Here is a 15,636-nt window from a genome sequence, read left to right as displayed (position 1 = left end):
GAAAAACAACGTGAGCGTCTGGATGAACATGCTATGAACATGCCACAGAGAAAACTGCATGTATTCAAGGACAAGAAACCATCTATGCAAATTCACAAAATCTTCTTTAGAGCTTATATTCTGCCATGACACCAATCCAAAAACATTGGACTGCTAGCATCCTCAACTCCGTATTGTTTGAATTGTGTTATTGTCCAAAATTGAACAGAAAACTATTATGAGCACATTTTGTCTACTGCCTACCCAAATAGATACAAGACAAATGTTTTCCTCTTTACGCACACACGATTTACACACATCTTGTATGTAAGAAGACGGAAAGTATTGTGCTAGCTTTTCGATATCTATTTGAAGAAGTTGTTGACAAAAAATGTGCTCGTAAAAGTTTGGCAGTCTATTTTGGACAATAACATATCAAACGATACAGTTGGGATTGCTAGCAGTCGAAGAAGGCCTTTAGATTGGTGAGTCATTACAGAAGATTAGCTCGAGATTACACTTTGAATTTGTATGTTTGCATGGCCTAGAATAAGCCTCCATAAAATGTTCTCTAGGACATGTTCAAAGCTAGATGAACAGCGTCCAAAGAACATGAATTTACATTTAAACGAATTTTCAAAAAGTTATCGTTGTAGGTCAATACAACGAATTTGTAGCCAGCCTTTAGAAATTAAAAAGCCAAATCAGGCCAAATCAGACATTCAGAACTAATACTTTGATCATAAACGACAGTCAGTCGAAAAATTGTTCTGTTAGTTTATTCTTGTCTGAAATTCCTTGTTATCACTTTCTCCTGCGCCCGAGTCTGCGCGCATTGCGTTTGTTTAATAACATGAACTCAATCTATAGCAACACATTGGACTTTGCACAAACTAATGAAAACCCCAGGCAGGGATACACATGTAGCCCTAGAGTCTCTTACAGCCAGCTTGCAGCTTAGTCTAAATCCTACAGCCCATAAGCCGATCAAATTATGAAAAAAGACAAGAATGCGCGGCGGCAGAGAGAGATGTTTGGAGGCAATTCACAAATTGTCTGTCGGTGTTTCACCTTGTTTCATCTCCAAAGCCCAATTTGCATAAACGTGAATGAATAAGATATTGGACTCCGGCTTGGCATGGGGGAGATGTTAATAAGCCAGCATTAATTGAAAGCATGAACAAAACCGGAACAATATGTTTAGTTCCACCTGAATTATATAGGTACAAAAGGAATCACTGCCGCCCCTACTCTCCTATGTGGCGCTTGTCACTATGGTACCTAAACCGGGACCTTCTAGGGCCGGCCTTTGCGAAACCGTCTCCCCGTGCGCCGTAAATAATGTTGATAAAGACGCCACCGAAAACGACTTTCACGCGTCGCCCGATTGATTTAACGTGACCTCCGTTTCCAAGTGATATTGGAAGCCTATTTAAACAGATGAAGGCTTAAATTGTCTTGCTTGTATGTGCATTAATTCCCCATTCATCATCATTACTCCGTGATTGGTCTATCCACGCCTTTCCGCCAGCCCCGCGCTACGACAAGGGCCTGTAAATTAGAATGTAATACAATTTCAACAGCGACAGCAGCAGCCTCGGATCCGATGGGAGTTTTTTTCTTCTTCAGTGGACAGCTGCCTGCACCGCCCCTATCAAGACGCTTTGTGCTTTAGTCTGGGAGCTGGGGAGCCCACAGCCAATTCTCACTAATAACATCTTATAAGGCCGAGGTAATTGCTGTTATGTGCGCAATATAGCAGCAGCCCATCATATCTTGTAGCTCGGCCATATACTGTCTTCCAGCGATGAAATGGCGTGTTTGATGTTGAATTACGCCATTGAGGATTCAGGCGCAGTAAGGAGAGCTGGGGATCCATATGCGTTGTGGGTAAATGTGGTTGTAATTTGCTTCATTTTTATGTGTCATTCTGGCACGTGTGATACGCGTTTGAGATGATCATATGGAAGCTCATATGGTGCTACTGCTAGGCCAAGGCCTACTGTATAGGCTACGATAAGGCCTATCAAAATAAGGTCCAAATTTGTGGCTGTTAACTATAACTCACTGTCAATGCCAAATGGGAAAACGTTTTGTGCATGTATTTGAATATGTATTTCGTTTACATCTTTATTCGCTGTTATTATTTTATTATGCATAAGCCAAAACTATTTTCCTTTCCGTCCTGCATCCCCGTATCAGGTTAAAATATGGCGTGATAGCTTACATAAATCTGCCTTGTGGTTTCGCCCCTACCCAGGCGGTTTAAACGGTGTATTATTCCAAACATATGCATTTTAATCAGCTCGGTCACACTTACAAGAACTCCAGTTAATAAGGCGATCAATCACGCGCGCATGGGGCGGATGGTTTCTCGGGAGGGAGGGTATGGGGGCTCGCAGGGGCCGTCTGATTAGGATGAACCTTTTACCTCGGGTGACACACCGGGTATTAGAGGTAGGGGAGCATCTAAGGAATAATTAGCGAACACGTGATTGTTCCATAGTTAACACTAATGTCTTTTAGAAGATTTACCATGGGATAATGACTATAAAGCTATGTTGTTTGCAAGATAATTGAGAAAACATTCCAGTCTTCTTAAGGCTATTCATTAGTATTAAGAAGTGGAAATGAGTTATGAAATAACTACAATTAATATAATCATTTTCGATATCTAATTTAACACAATTCAGCATATGGTTGTAGGCTTGTTTTACACACAGGCATTCAACATACATGCTACTTCTGTACCCATCGAATGCATGGCTTAAATGTCACACAATTCACTTCTCATTTAGGGGAATAACTCCTAGTCTGCCCTCTCGACGATGTAAACGGCTATTAAAAGGCTATTTGAGCTCGGTGTATACCCTCACCAATGTGCCCCATTATATCCAGAAAGCTCTAATTTACGGAGAGCGTGGGCTTCAATTAGGGATCAAATGCAGCCAATTAAGCTTGAGCTGATTGGTGGAGCCGGTGAATCATCGATCTTTTTGCATTCCAATATCTTTGCGAGACAACTAATTCTACCGTGTCTATTAAGTGGATGGAGAGAAAATATGACTCGCGTTAACGGAGCCCGGGGACCACTTAACTGTCACGGACAATCTCGCATTCACATCAGAGGAGAAGACCCAGCAACGATGTGTTTTGTCACCGACTACATAACGCAAATTAGTGATTGTGTTATTGTAAAGTGAATAGCAATCATAATGACCCTCACTTATTATAGGCCTATTTGTGGCAGCATGTCCTACAAAGATATGCTCACATTTAGTTTTGTTTTTAATAGGAGATAATTAATTCGTTTTTAGTTTTTTTTTGTAAAATATAGGCTATTACTTCAATAGGCTACCCCTTTTAATTAGAATATCATTTTACATAAGGATATAGACCTACCTTCTCATTCAAGCTGCATATATACTCTGTCGGAATCATGAAATAAAACATTCAATAGATGTGTAGTTTGAAATGCTGTTTATTGCAAATTTGAAGTGCAGAACAATCCAACAAGATTCAGCAAAAATTACCAGAGAGTCCGTTTGTATAATCCCACTCTCTGGATCCCCCCCCCCCCCCCCCCTGAAACATGGTAGGATTATTTCAACGAAATACTATTAACAGTGCAAAGCGAGGAATGGACAAATAGAAGAAACGCTTTTCCCAAACTATATCACAATGAGTATAATAAATATAAGGCTTGTCTTATCAGAATCAGACTTAAAAAATACATTATCTGAACGTTATCCAAACGTTCGGTCTCACCAGCATAGGTGAGTGGACTGTAAAGTAGCCTATAATGTGGGAGGCTTCATGGGGGTGTAAAGTGTTCAGACGAGGGCATGGGTGAGATGGGCAGCTCAAGCTCGCCCCAATTTGCCGTGTGTGATTGTCCAATGGCTCCTCTTTCTCTCCCCGTCTCTATCCCCCTCTCCCTGTCCTCTCAGACTCCCGTCGCTTCTCCTCCTCTTCCCCAGTCAAGCCGCGCGAGCTAATCCGTTCCCCTGGCGCCTTGTTACCGTTTGGCAGCAACGATCCCTCGCCGGCCGGCGCGCCCAGCTTGGTATTATCATTAATTCAACACTCAAAATTCATCTGTACGTACATATACATCACTTACTAATTTTACCAGCATCTGCACATTTCGGCCCCAGTCCGTCAGGGCCTGGTGGAGAGAGAGGCATAATGAGACGGCACAGACTGTTAACAAATTCGCTTGTTAAAAAGAGAGATGGAAAGCATCATCCTAGTGTAACTAACAATACATGTAGGTCAATTTGGACATGTGAAGAGACTACAAATAATGATAAAGCGTTAACGCCATCCATCACGGAGATAAACGTTTGTCTGCAATTCCCAGTTTGCGCGTGTGCTCTTTCCTAGCACCAAATTAATCTTCGATAAATCAAATGTGTTGTTTGTCCGATCCCATCATATTTTACTGTCTTGTTTTGCAACTGAAATGTTTTTCAGATCCTCACCATAGCTTAAAAAACTGGATAATGTTCGTGCGCCGAGTTAGTAATTGTTCCATTTTATTATAGGCCGAGCAGAGATGTATGGAACGGTGCTCGCTGCGAGACCTGTCAAAGCCTAAAGCTCCACGTGAGGGTCTTATTCATGCTGTTTGAGTCCTGTGCGTGTTTTTTCGTTTGATGAAGGCTTATGATAGAAGCTTATGGTACTCTTCTGCGCTTCTTTGACCCAGTCTGGTAACACAGGGGAGTGACCATGCTTTCATTGTTTTATCTGGTCAGAGGCACCTCTTCTCTCTGATCCAAAGTCACCGAGGAGGACTTACTCAGCACCGATGGCGTGAACGTCAAAAATGCGTCAGTCCTGCTTGTCGGGGAGCACGCGAAGTCTGACCCAGAGGGCCTCTGTGGAAGGCCGTTTGATTGACCAGAGTGACAGGCTAGGCAGGAGCAGGGGCTTCCCCCGGGACCAAGGCCGTGGGCCGGGCTTGGGTACAGGGAGGGGTGCCTAAAGGCACACAGCAGCTCTGGCCTCTGGTAGGGGTGAGACAACACCCGGAAACTGTCGAGGGATCTCAGTGGGTTGGAGAAAGGGGTGGCTGCGGGGACCGAGCCCCCAACCCCCAGATGGGAATAGTACGGCAGTGACAGGTGGGATGGGAACGGGTAGGGTAAGTTCCCGGTGGCGGCCGCATGGCTCATCATATAGGTGTAGAAGGCGGGGTCGGCGGGGTGAGGCCAAGTCATGGCCAGACGCTGACGCTTGTCCTTCATCCGTCGGTTCTGGAACCACACCTATAGGACACAAAGACAGGTGGGGTAAAACATTAACTGTAATCGGTCTGTGAGGGGAGACATGCAGATAACAGATTTACAGTCAAAATGCTGATGCACTTTTACGCACGGCTCTAAATTGCGTTACAGTATAGGCCAGTTTGGGAAAATAACACTAAGGCATATTGATCTTCAAATGCATTAACGAAACGAAATCCTTTCAGATTTGAAATTAGTGCCGATGAATATGTGATTGATTTTGAAAGGCCAGAGATTTTGAGAGCTTCCGATAAGATTTGGCCTATTCATTTCTAAAGTACAGCCCCAAATAAATTGTATTTGATTTCAATCTCTAAATGCTCAAATGTCTCCCTATTTGTTGTGAATTTATGATAGCCTATTTGAAAGTGAGCATTCATGAACCAATTGGCCCTACACATACGACATCTCACCTTGATAGTGGTTTCGGGTAAATTTAGGGAAGCCGCCAGTTCGCATCTCCGCGGTCTGGAGACATAATTCTCCCGATAGAACTCCTTCTCCAGCCGTCCGATCTGCTCCCGCGTGAAAGCTGTCCGGTACCGTCGCATCTGGTCTGCTCCGTAGGACAACGAGCCCTGGTTCGAGCCCATTTTACCGGAATCCACACTGCTCTCATTCGGGTGGCTTGGAGAATCTGTATTTCGACCTGGAATAGTTCCATTAATGGTTCATTTAATCAGATAGGCTATTTCAATTTACTAACAAGTCTTCAGTTCATTATACAATAATGTACAGATGGGATTTTGTTGTTATGTTTTGTTTATACTTGTACATTATAATTGTCTGTATTTTTTTCCCCTCGACAAACCGAATTCACAGCTCAATAGCCATTAGCCCAGTTGCAATGAGGCCTATAGCCTAGCACACAGAATAAGCCGTAAATACAGGACAGTCAAAACATTGCGATTACATTTTATGCAGAACCAGTTTTATTACCAATATATGCCCATGATGTAAATGTAATATAAGTAATTTAGCCTATTCATTTCAATGACACAACCTCAAAATATGCATATCTATCGAGCTGTAGAAAATTTAATTTCATCTTTTTCATGAAGACAGAGGTTTGATGCCAGGCTCTGCAGGGTTTGCTCCTCAGATATTTCCAACCTAAGAATTAGTATTGTCTCACGAATAACGTTTCTCTGGTATATGTGTAGGCTTAGTTTGTTTACTTAAAATCTGCTTTTTATGAGAATAGTGCGAAGTGGCTAATTATTTGCAACATGGTGTGTTTCCGAAGTGGCGCCAGTGTGACTCGTTTAAAAGTGACAATATGATGAAAACCCCGCTAAACGTGTGGGTGTCACCCTCTAACACATGCAGATTTGGACTCAGGTCTTGGCACAACAGTCCAGCAGTAAGTCTAATGTAAACATTCTTTCAAAATGGATATGTTGTCGTAATACCACAACATTTAGGTGTTCAGCAAGTTGTCATTACATTTCCACACACTGTCGTTACATATCTTTCCCATGTAATTGGCTTGCATCCTGCACGCATGCTGTCGATCGAACGCAATGCTTACAGCGACGTGACATTGACTGAATTCAATTGCTATAGGCGATTTGATAAACCTCAAAACATATAAATGCAATTGCATGAGTTTCAACAAACGAAAATGTGTAGTTCCATGCCGTTTCACGTATTAGCCTACCTTTCCCGTTATAGTCCATGCCTTCTGGCGTGCAGCTGACATCAATTTCCTCATAGAAGTCTGACTCTGTATCTGAGCTGCTCCCGTCTTTGTTGGTGTGATCAGTCCGGTGTCTCTCGGTAGAGGAGGACATGCTAACCGGCCTTATATCGCTTCCCCGTGCGCCCTCCACCTCATCCGCTCTGTCTCGTGAGTAAAGCGCTGAGCCGGGGCTCAGGCAGTTCCTGTGGACCATTTTTCCTTGCGGTTCTCGCGCGGGGCTTCCAACAGCTTCCGACAAATTAGAGCCCGTTTTGCCAACCACCGTGCCAAGTTGACCTCCCTCCGCGAGCATCACCATCTCCTTTCTGTTTTCCATTACCGACGGATGAACGCGCGTGGAACGGAACGAACGAGCAAGCACCAAATTGCGAGGGACAGCAGAGAGTGCGAGCTAACTGTGACACCACAAGCGACGGTGGCTGGGGGTATGAGTCGTAAGAAAGAAGATTAGAAGAGAGGGGACGTATACGTTCTGACCCTGCAAGGCGAGCGCTCCAGAGTGCGGCACGAGCTCTGAGAGGGATCACCATTGCCTTCCCTTTCTCTCGGGCTGTCATTCTTAATAGGGCAGTCGTCATAATGGCAACCCTGATGACGCCACGCATCGATTGGATGTGGATAAACAGAACGAGCAATCACGGCAGCGGGATGAGCGGGGGCTCAAGGACTCATGGGAAAACAAGCAACTTTTAGACGGAAGCTCAAGTAGGCTACATAATCACACTGCATGAGCTAACGACCAAATAATGTTATGCAAGTATGCCTACTGATTTGAAATTTCTCAAATCGCCACATTTCACAAGGAGAGGGAACGAGGCTATAGACAATATATTCTGAAAAAAACATTTATTTAGGCTTTAGAAAGGATTTCGATTATTGATCAAATTGTCTATTAGGCCTAACGATGAACAGTTGTTCTTCGTCACGAGAGCATAATAATATATATATCCGCTACACATCTCCCCTGAATAAAGCCCAATGTATCTGCTGCAGTAACTATTCAATAGGCCTAGACAATGTTGAGAATTACATGCTTGCACCACGAAGCTCAAATGATGGGAATGGGAGTCTACTGTCCATCGTAATTGGAATGAGACACACAATCTTTTAGCAGCCCCCCCCCCCCCCCCCCCCTTAAGTGGTGTCAAGTTAAGTGCTCTAAGGTCAAGTCCTCGTGGCCAGAGTTTAAGGTGGCCATGTATGATTACATTTATATTGGTCAGGCCAACAACATGGACTAAAGGCTATTATTCCTGCATTCGTAGGCCTATCTATTTGTGCACCGAACCATTGTACCATACATTTTCATTGACGTATAGGCCAACTATTTAAAGATAATTTGTGTACGGAAACGCATATAAACCTCCACCATGGTTCCATCTACGTTTTTAACTTACAAAAGTATGGCAAATTTGAAACCAATAAAATTACAATATGAAAACTGTCACATCAATGTCAGCATGCACTGTCAATAATCATAAGACCACTGGTCAGCATAATACATGAAGGGATTTTGATTTTCAAGTCAAACGTCAATGTGAACTCACAAAGATAGGCCTCCTATGTTTTCACATGTCTATTACTTTTTTCAGTGAGTAATTGCACATGCAATCAATGCTTTCAGGGTAGGGGCCGTTTCTTAACCTCTCTTTCATAGATGTACTGACGTAAAAAGTCACTAAACAAAGCGACAAAAGAAAAGAATTTTAAGGCTATAGCTTTTGAGGGTTTTGAACTTGATATTTGAACTTGATATTACCCTCTGTAAAGCGTTCACGGTGTTTTAAGTGGGCGCTGGAAACGTAATGTGCCCGTTACAACTTTGTGCTCGGTGTATTTAGGACCTTTTTATTTGTAGTAGGCCTAATTAGTTATGAAGAGGGGCGAGGCCTTGGCTCCGTTCGCCTCTTCCTCTGCACGTGCCTACCTGTGTACGATAGGTAGGGCAATATGATGGGCAACAACCCATGAACTTCAAATAACCATGAACTCCAAATATTTATTTTAGACGCAGGGAGGTTTATCACTCATCTGAGGTCATTGATGCATTTTCCCTCCTAAATAGTTACGGTTAGAATTTGGAGGCGTGTAGGATGATTCTTGGTCTCGGTCTACTGGCAATTTCTATACAGTGACGTCAGGGGTCACCGTGAGAAGAGAGGAGAGTGACGCGGCGGGGATGCTTTATGCCGCCTCGGAAGTCTCAGCCTTCGCTGTCCTCGTGCGCCCTCGCCTGTTGAAAAAGAGGGAGACACATGTTTTCCCGGTTTTTCACAGTGACTCAAGAAAGAGAGTGAAATTCCTTCATGCTCTCTCCTCCATACACCTTCCCCTCCCCCTTTCTTCTTTCGCTCTTTCTTACGGCCCTCCCCTTCTTGCAATGACAGTTCTATCTAGGCCAGTTTGATAAGACATTTGGTACAGTTTCTTTGGTCTGTTTATCTGGTTCTGTTGAATTCATCTCACTGAACCAAACAACTATAGCAGACAGCAGTCTTTGGTATTAGGTTTTCCTCAATGTTATTTCCCAAATTCCTTATTTTCCATTATTGTGTTATGTGTCTCTTCGGTGGTGTTAGGCTAGGCCTAGCTTGCTTTTTTAGGCCTCACAGATGGTCCTATATGGCTGTGGCTGCTTGGCTGCATTGACTTGTTGCACAATAGTTGTCCGTTTGGCACCAACACGAAAACGGTACATTCATATTGTTTAATTCGGCCTAGGGTATACCTGTCAAGACCTATCCTATTTAACCAGAAAAGGCTTTTATAGTCGTATCAATCTATTGCGAAAACCTCAGATAAGACTACAAACCGTTGCATTTATGTTGCGATCAATGTCCTTTACAAGCTGAAAATGAGAAAGAGCATAATGTTGTGCTGAGAATATACGCGTGCTTCGACGTCAACGTTTATGACGTGTAGTCACAATCGGAACCTGAATGTAGGTATATTTTTTTCAACTTTAGCTGCCGTACCGTAATGAGACGCCCAAAGACATAGGTCTATGATTTGTGACAAGATTCTGTGCGAAGATGTGTGTTATTTAGGTTATGTAGGTTACCAACATCCTTTTCCCTCGATATTTGCTATGCCTTAGGCTACTGTCGTGGGCCGTTCGTATGATGAGACAAATTGATTTTGTATAATGATCTTATCGCTGCGTATTTATCATTGCATCATGTACAAGAAACATTGGTAGCCTACTTTATTGTTCCACTCTATGATTAGGGTTAGGCTATAGAGGGTAGGGTCAGAGTATAGGTTACAGTGCTTCCACGCTAGGCTTTTGAGATATTTAGCCTACGTATCTTGCGGCCTAGGCATATAACCTCGATTTTTGACTCTCTGTTTAACAGGTATGAATGCGTAGTTTGAAACCAATTATATTTGACAATGTAATTTGACAACAACACAAACATGTAATGGTTGCAACACATATGTTCCACTCGCGCTCAACGTTTTAGATTCCATTCAAATCTGTTAATGGAAATATAGCTTACAATACTTTATGGCCTACATAGGCCTACTTCTTTTTTAACATTGTTTTTATAGCTCATGTTTAAATATTTGGTCAGCAGAAATATCCGCTCAGGCACAAAAACAGAAAATTATAATTTATAATATATTATATATATTATAATATATATTTTTTCAGTTGCAGACGATATATATATATATATATATATATATATATATATATATCGTCTGCAACTATACATACATACTATACATTAGGTTGATTGTAAAGACCTCCCGTCAATCCTTTTTATGATGGTTGAAAATGTTATCAAAACAAAACTTACACAGCAAGTTATGCAATGTGGCAGGCAGAACAGATAGTATCCTATCTTGTGATCCGTCCGAAGATAAAAGTTATGAGTTTTGCGCAACCCCAGAGATGACCTTGTTCGTTTACAGTAGTAGCACTTTATTGTGTGTGTTTTAGATAGGCCTATGGGTTCGGATGGCACGCAAATTGTTGCCTATTGCCTACAACTTCCCTGCAGATTCCAGAACGTTGGCTATGCATGATGAAAATGTTCTATATCCATAACCCGCTGCTCTCGATGTATCTCGGCATAAGTGATAGCATTGAAAGGAAAATGTACCACACATTGTTGTTTGTTCACTATAATGTCTAACCCTCGGGGAGGAAGAGGGGGAAGTGCCCCACACAGCAGACATTGCAGAATGGGCCCTCTTGGTTTTACTGCAGCCCAACTTGAACTTGACCATGGAGTCTGCGCAGTGCGCACTGCAATCCCTCGACTGCAGGCCTACTTCTAAGTTACGACAGTCAGAAATGAATAGGCTATGCATCGTGTGTGTGGAGGAGGAGGGATGGGAATACAACGTAATTTCAGATTAAATTATTGTTTAAAATTGGAAGTAAGGAGAGCAAGACAATGGATTAGCAAAATTCCTGTTTTACTCGCCCCTCCCCTCTCCTTTGCTTCAACTTGGCCTTGAAACTGGATGACACAGCTACCAGTGCTTTAACTGCGTTGACCTTGGAACACGCCCGGAAATATGTCTGGAGAATGCGAGGTGACTCGAGCTGGAGATCTCTGCTTAAGTTAAACCCCCTTTTATCGCCCCTCGCGCCTCCATAATGCTACTCCTAACTGCTTGTCTCCTTAACGAAGAGTTTACCGAGCCACCGACAACAACCCATTAGCTAGCCACGGGATTTTGCTTACCACCAATTCAATGGTAGCATGCAAGGCCCAGAACTCACCTTATGCGAACCTGACTTTCTAGGCCTAGCAATATGGTTCACTAGCTTATATTTTGTCTTCCTTAAGGAATAGTGTTTGTATTTCCCAGTGTTTTCTAGGTATTTACACAGAAGGTTACAGAGAGCATGATGTCTTTGTTCCATTATTCTTCAATCTAAGCCGGTGGCTCCGAGTGGTTCATTGGAGGCAAGTTTCTAATTTTCACTTATTGAGATTTTTACATTTACGTTTATGGCATTTAGTAGACGCCTTTATCCAAAGCGACTTACAACAAATACATTTGACTAAGTAAGTGAATCATCTATCCATCAGTCACCATAAGAAAAAGTAATCTATGCTAAGACCAGGGGCTATTGGCAGTCACAATGCTAGAGGAAAGGATTTTTAAAATGTCTTTTGAGAGAAACTTGCACAGGGGGGTAGTGGGGATCAAGAGGTCTTTAGGAGGGACTTACACAATAGGCCTATCCTTTAGGAGGGAGATAGGCCTACACAATGCTTGCCTGACTGAAGAACTAACACGCCCATGTTTTGTGGATGAGATCCATGTTTCAATATTAAGGATGTGACATTATGGACATATTTGGATGCATATTGTTGCCTTGTTTACACTTTATTGATGATCCTATTCTAATAGCACAAAACTAAATACTGTGGCATTCAGATTATACAGTGGCCTACAATACATGAAAGCACAAGAAATACAGTAGGCCTACCTAACACATATAATATAGCCTTGACAAACACAGCGTTCCTATAATCAATATTCCAATGCATATACATCACGCACGCTATTCAGATGACGTGTGACCTTAGTCGGTCGGAGTGTGTCGCTTTGTCCAAGATGACGTTTGTGTTATTATAGGTGTGTCCATTGTGTAAATTATATTGGGAGTAATGCCGTGTTACGATTGAATACTCTGACAAGATAAAATGTTTATATTTGATCGTTATTACATCCCATTGAATGTTATACACGCCTATTGTTTGCATGCAGCTCGTTTACTGTATGTCATCGTTTTTGTGAAATTGAAGCCATAAGAATGTGGCTCAAAATGGTGTAACCATAAATGTCCAATGACTTTTCGTTATCAAATGAATGTACTTGCCATTTTGAGTGTAGACAGTTCTGTACATAGGCCTATTTTTTCCCCTTGCAAAATGGGGTATGTTGAAAATGTCAAATACCAGTGAAAGTGGATTGGTTTTGTCAGCATAGAAATCTTCAAGAAAGATTTGATATTTCAATAATGTTTCCCTTTCGATAGGTAGGCTAATTAGGGAAAAACGTAAGTTTAATATGTAATTTCGTTTGCTGGATCACTTTATTTAGAATAGACATTCCTACATCAAGCCAACGTTAAGAGAATTAGAGAGACTATGTGGTTTGTATTGTATAAAACCATGGAACTTAAAACCAAACTAATAAGAAATGAATTAAGGTTAACATCTCTATGTATGGGATTCTATGTAGGCGGCAAACTTTTCTATATTGCACGCCGAATTTTCTTTGAATGCATTGCGTATTCCTATGCACTTTCTATCGTGTTTTCCTTGGTGCATTTAACGCGAAGTATATACAGCTTTTGATGCTTTCTTGGCTAGGCTTGAATAAAAGACGAAGACTAGGCTTATCATTTTGTTGTAGACTACTGTGTGTGTTTAAGTTAATTTATGTGCAGCCTACGAAAAACATTGTGAATGAAAATGATGTTTTCATGGTCATTCGATTTAAATAAAACATATTTTATGAAACAAAACTTTAGATTGAATTGGAACTTTCCTTTGTTGGCTGGGGAAATGTCAGTTGACAAAGGGTGACTGTCAAGGTAATCTTTAATGTAAAAGACCAACTCATGGAAGACTAAATGCAACAGATGTGGGCATGGCTAGCGGCTGGAGTTTCATTGAAATTAACTGTAGGCCTATATATTTACTGGGATTCCATTGTGGCAATAAATGATTTAACATGTAGCTTACATATAGTTTTAGCAGCCCGTTAACATAACATTTAAGACTTCTACACTTTGAGACAGACCAAATCTACAGCGAAGCTGTCAGTCATTCCTTCAAGAGCCACCCTCTGACTCTTATTTTCCAATTTCCTCTTTATTTCATCCTTCAGAGACACATCACGTTACGGTCCAGAGAACATGGAAAAGTTATGTGTCAGGCCGCCCTGCGGTTCCATGTTTTGACCGCATAAACATAGTTGTATTAGGCCTGTTGTCAACTTTTTCATCAGCCGTTTACTTTCCCGTCACATAACACCTCAGTGCACTAACGTGGGGATATGATTGAATTTGAAAGAATAATGGAAATGGATCCCATCAGTTCGTAAGACATTAACCCTACACTAAAAAGTCTAGGCCTAGTTTGCACTTGGCCGTGGTTTGCCAACGTTCTTATTTGCCGCGCAACGCTATTTCCGAGGACGCTATTGATAATGACCTCACAGAGATAATAACGCTATTGATAATGACCTCCCTAGCAGTAGATACACTATGCAAGTACGTACGTGACAAACTGCATAGTGTAAAAAAATAAATAACTGGAGACGTTCGTCATCTTTTGGAGACAAACGTCACTGTTAGCTACCAAAAGTACATCTGAGCGGTTGCTAACGAACTGTAAATATGTTCTGAGTTGCTTGCAGGTTAGGTAAATTGAGTCATTTACTGGGATTTTCAGTCAATAGCGATACCGCGCTGACTCAATGACGCCTGGCTCAAACAATGACGAGTGTCTCCAGTTGTTTACATTCTGCAATTTGTGACGTACGGATTTTTCACAGCGTATTGTCAGATCCATGGTCTGGTCATTGTTGTGGTGCATGGCGGTGGTCTACTCATCGCATCCGTTCTACAATGTCTGGTCTTACCACTGGGTGAACACCAACCACATCTGCGCGCGCCGCCGTCTCGGTGACAGTTGTCGTTTTGTTTTGATTGCAGGCCTCGCGCCGAAAAATCCTGATTTTGAGACAGAAGCTCGATTACTTCGAGCTGTTTATGACTGATTCTGGTTTGATGCCGAATATCTTGTTTTAACACATGTTGGATTAATGTAATGTTGGATTAAGGTAAAAAAAGGAAATCCATGGTTGAAGAATGCAAGGCCGTTTTAGAGGCTACTAGTTTAGTCATGTTCATCCCTTGTTTCTCAAAAGGGCACGTTTGTTATTCCAGTTAATCCCTTGGATGAGGGTTTTAGCCGTTATAACTCAAGAGCTAAAACAACCATTAACACCGTATTTGGTTATAATCTCCTCTATCCAATCCGACTATACATCCATATCCAGACTCCTCAAAACATTTTATTTATCATTAAAGAAACACTGATATATGGGAGGTAGGCTATATCGTTTAATACTTCGTCATATACATTGTAAGATATAATATATTTGTAATGTGTGTGATTTGCATTTGAATACAAGTGATAAATACAAAATACAGTCGATTTGTAGCCAATTTGTAGTTGGACAAAACAAAAGGCTTAAAAGCCATCCAATTACACAGTTGTATCGTTCTATCGTTCATTAAACATTTATTGCGTATGCTACGTGTTATAATGAATAATTAATTAAGAATAATCGATCAATTATAATCAATTATATAATCAACAATTACGAAATTATTTAAAATGCTTCGTATTGCACGAGAGAGTAAGCCTATAAGCGCATTAGCGCATTCAGAGGCACGGTAATACTGGTGCTAAAAAACAGTTCGATTAGTATCTCGGATATTAGTATCTCGGATTTGCATACGCCAATATTAATGTTAGGTTTTCAGACACAAGTAGTTTATTGCCAATACTAGAGTCTATAGGCTATTTCTTTTTTAATCTGCGGACTAAACAGCTAAATAAATTAATAACATTGTTAGCTGTATTCGCTTACATCGACAATATTCAAATACAGAAGAAA

The 15,636-nt window shown here is 41.5% G+C and overlaps 1 protein-coding gene across 2 annotated transcripts; it reads right to left on the bottom strand.

Annotated features, from left to right (window-relative positions):
- Window positions 1–4,727: 4,727 nt before the first annotated feature.
- Window positions 4,728–7,288, bottom strand: evx1 (even-skipped homeobox 1; the record flags this gene model as incomplete). Of its 2 annotated transcripts, none has more annotated exons than XM_083681096.1 (3): window positions 4,728–5,252; window positions 5,684–5,907; window positions 6,919–7,288. In XM_083681096.1, 3 exons carry the CDS (start codon window positions 7,286–7,288, stop codon window positions 4,728–4,730), a joined length of 1,119 nt encoding a protein of 372 aa, XP_083537222.1. The 2 variants fall into 2 exon arrangements, with proteins under 2 accessions (XP_083537222.1, XP_083537221.1); XM_083681095.1 differs by having other exon boundaries at window positions 5,684–5,919; window positions 6,931–7,288.
- Between the last annotated feature and the right edge of the window lie 8,348 nt (window positions 7,289–15,636).

The sequence above is a fragment of the Argentina silus genome (assembly GCF_951799395.1).
Source record: "Argentina silus genome assembly, chromosome: 11".
Lineage (NCBI taxonomy): Eukaryota > Metazoa > Chordata > Actinopteri > Argentiniformes > Argentinidae > Argentina > Argentina silus.
Note: the sequence above shows the minus strand (reverse complement) of the source record. Positions and strands in the feature narration are given on the sequence as shown.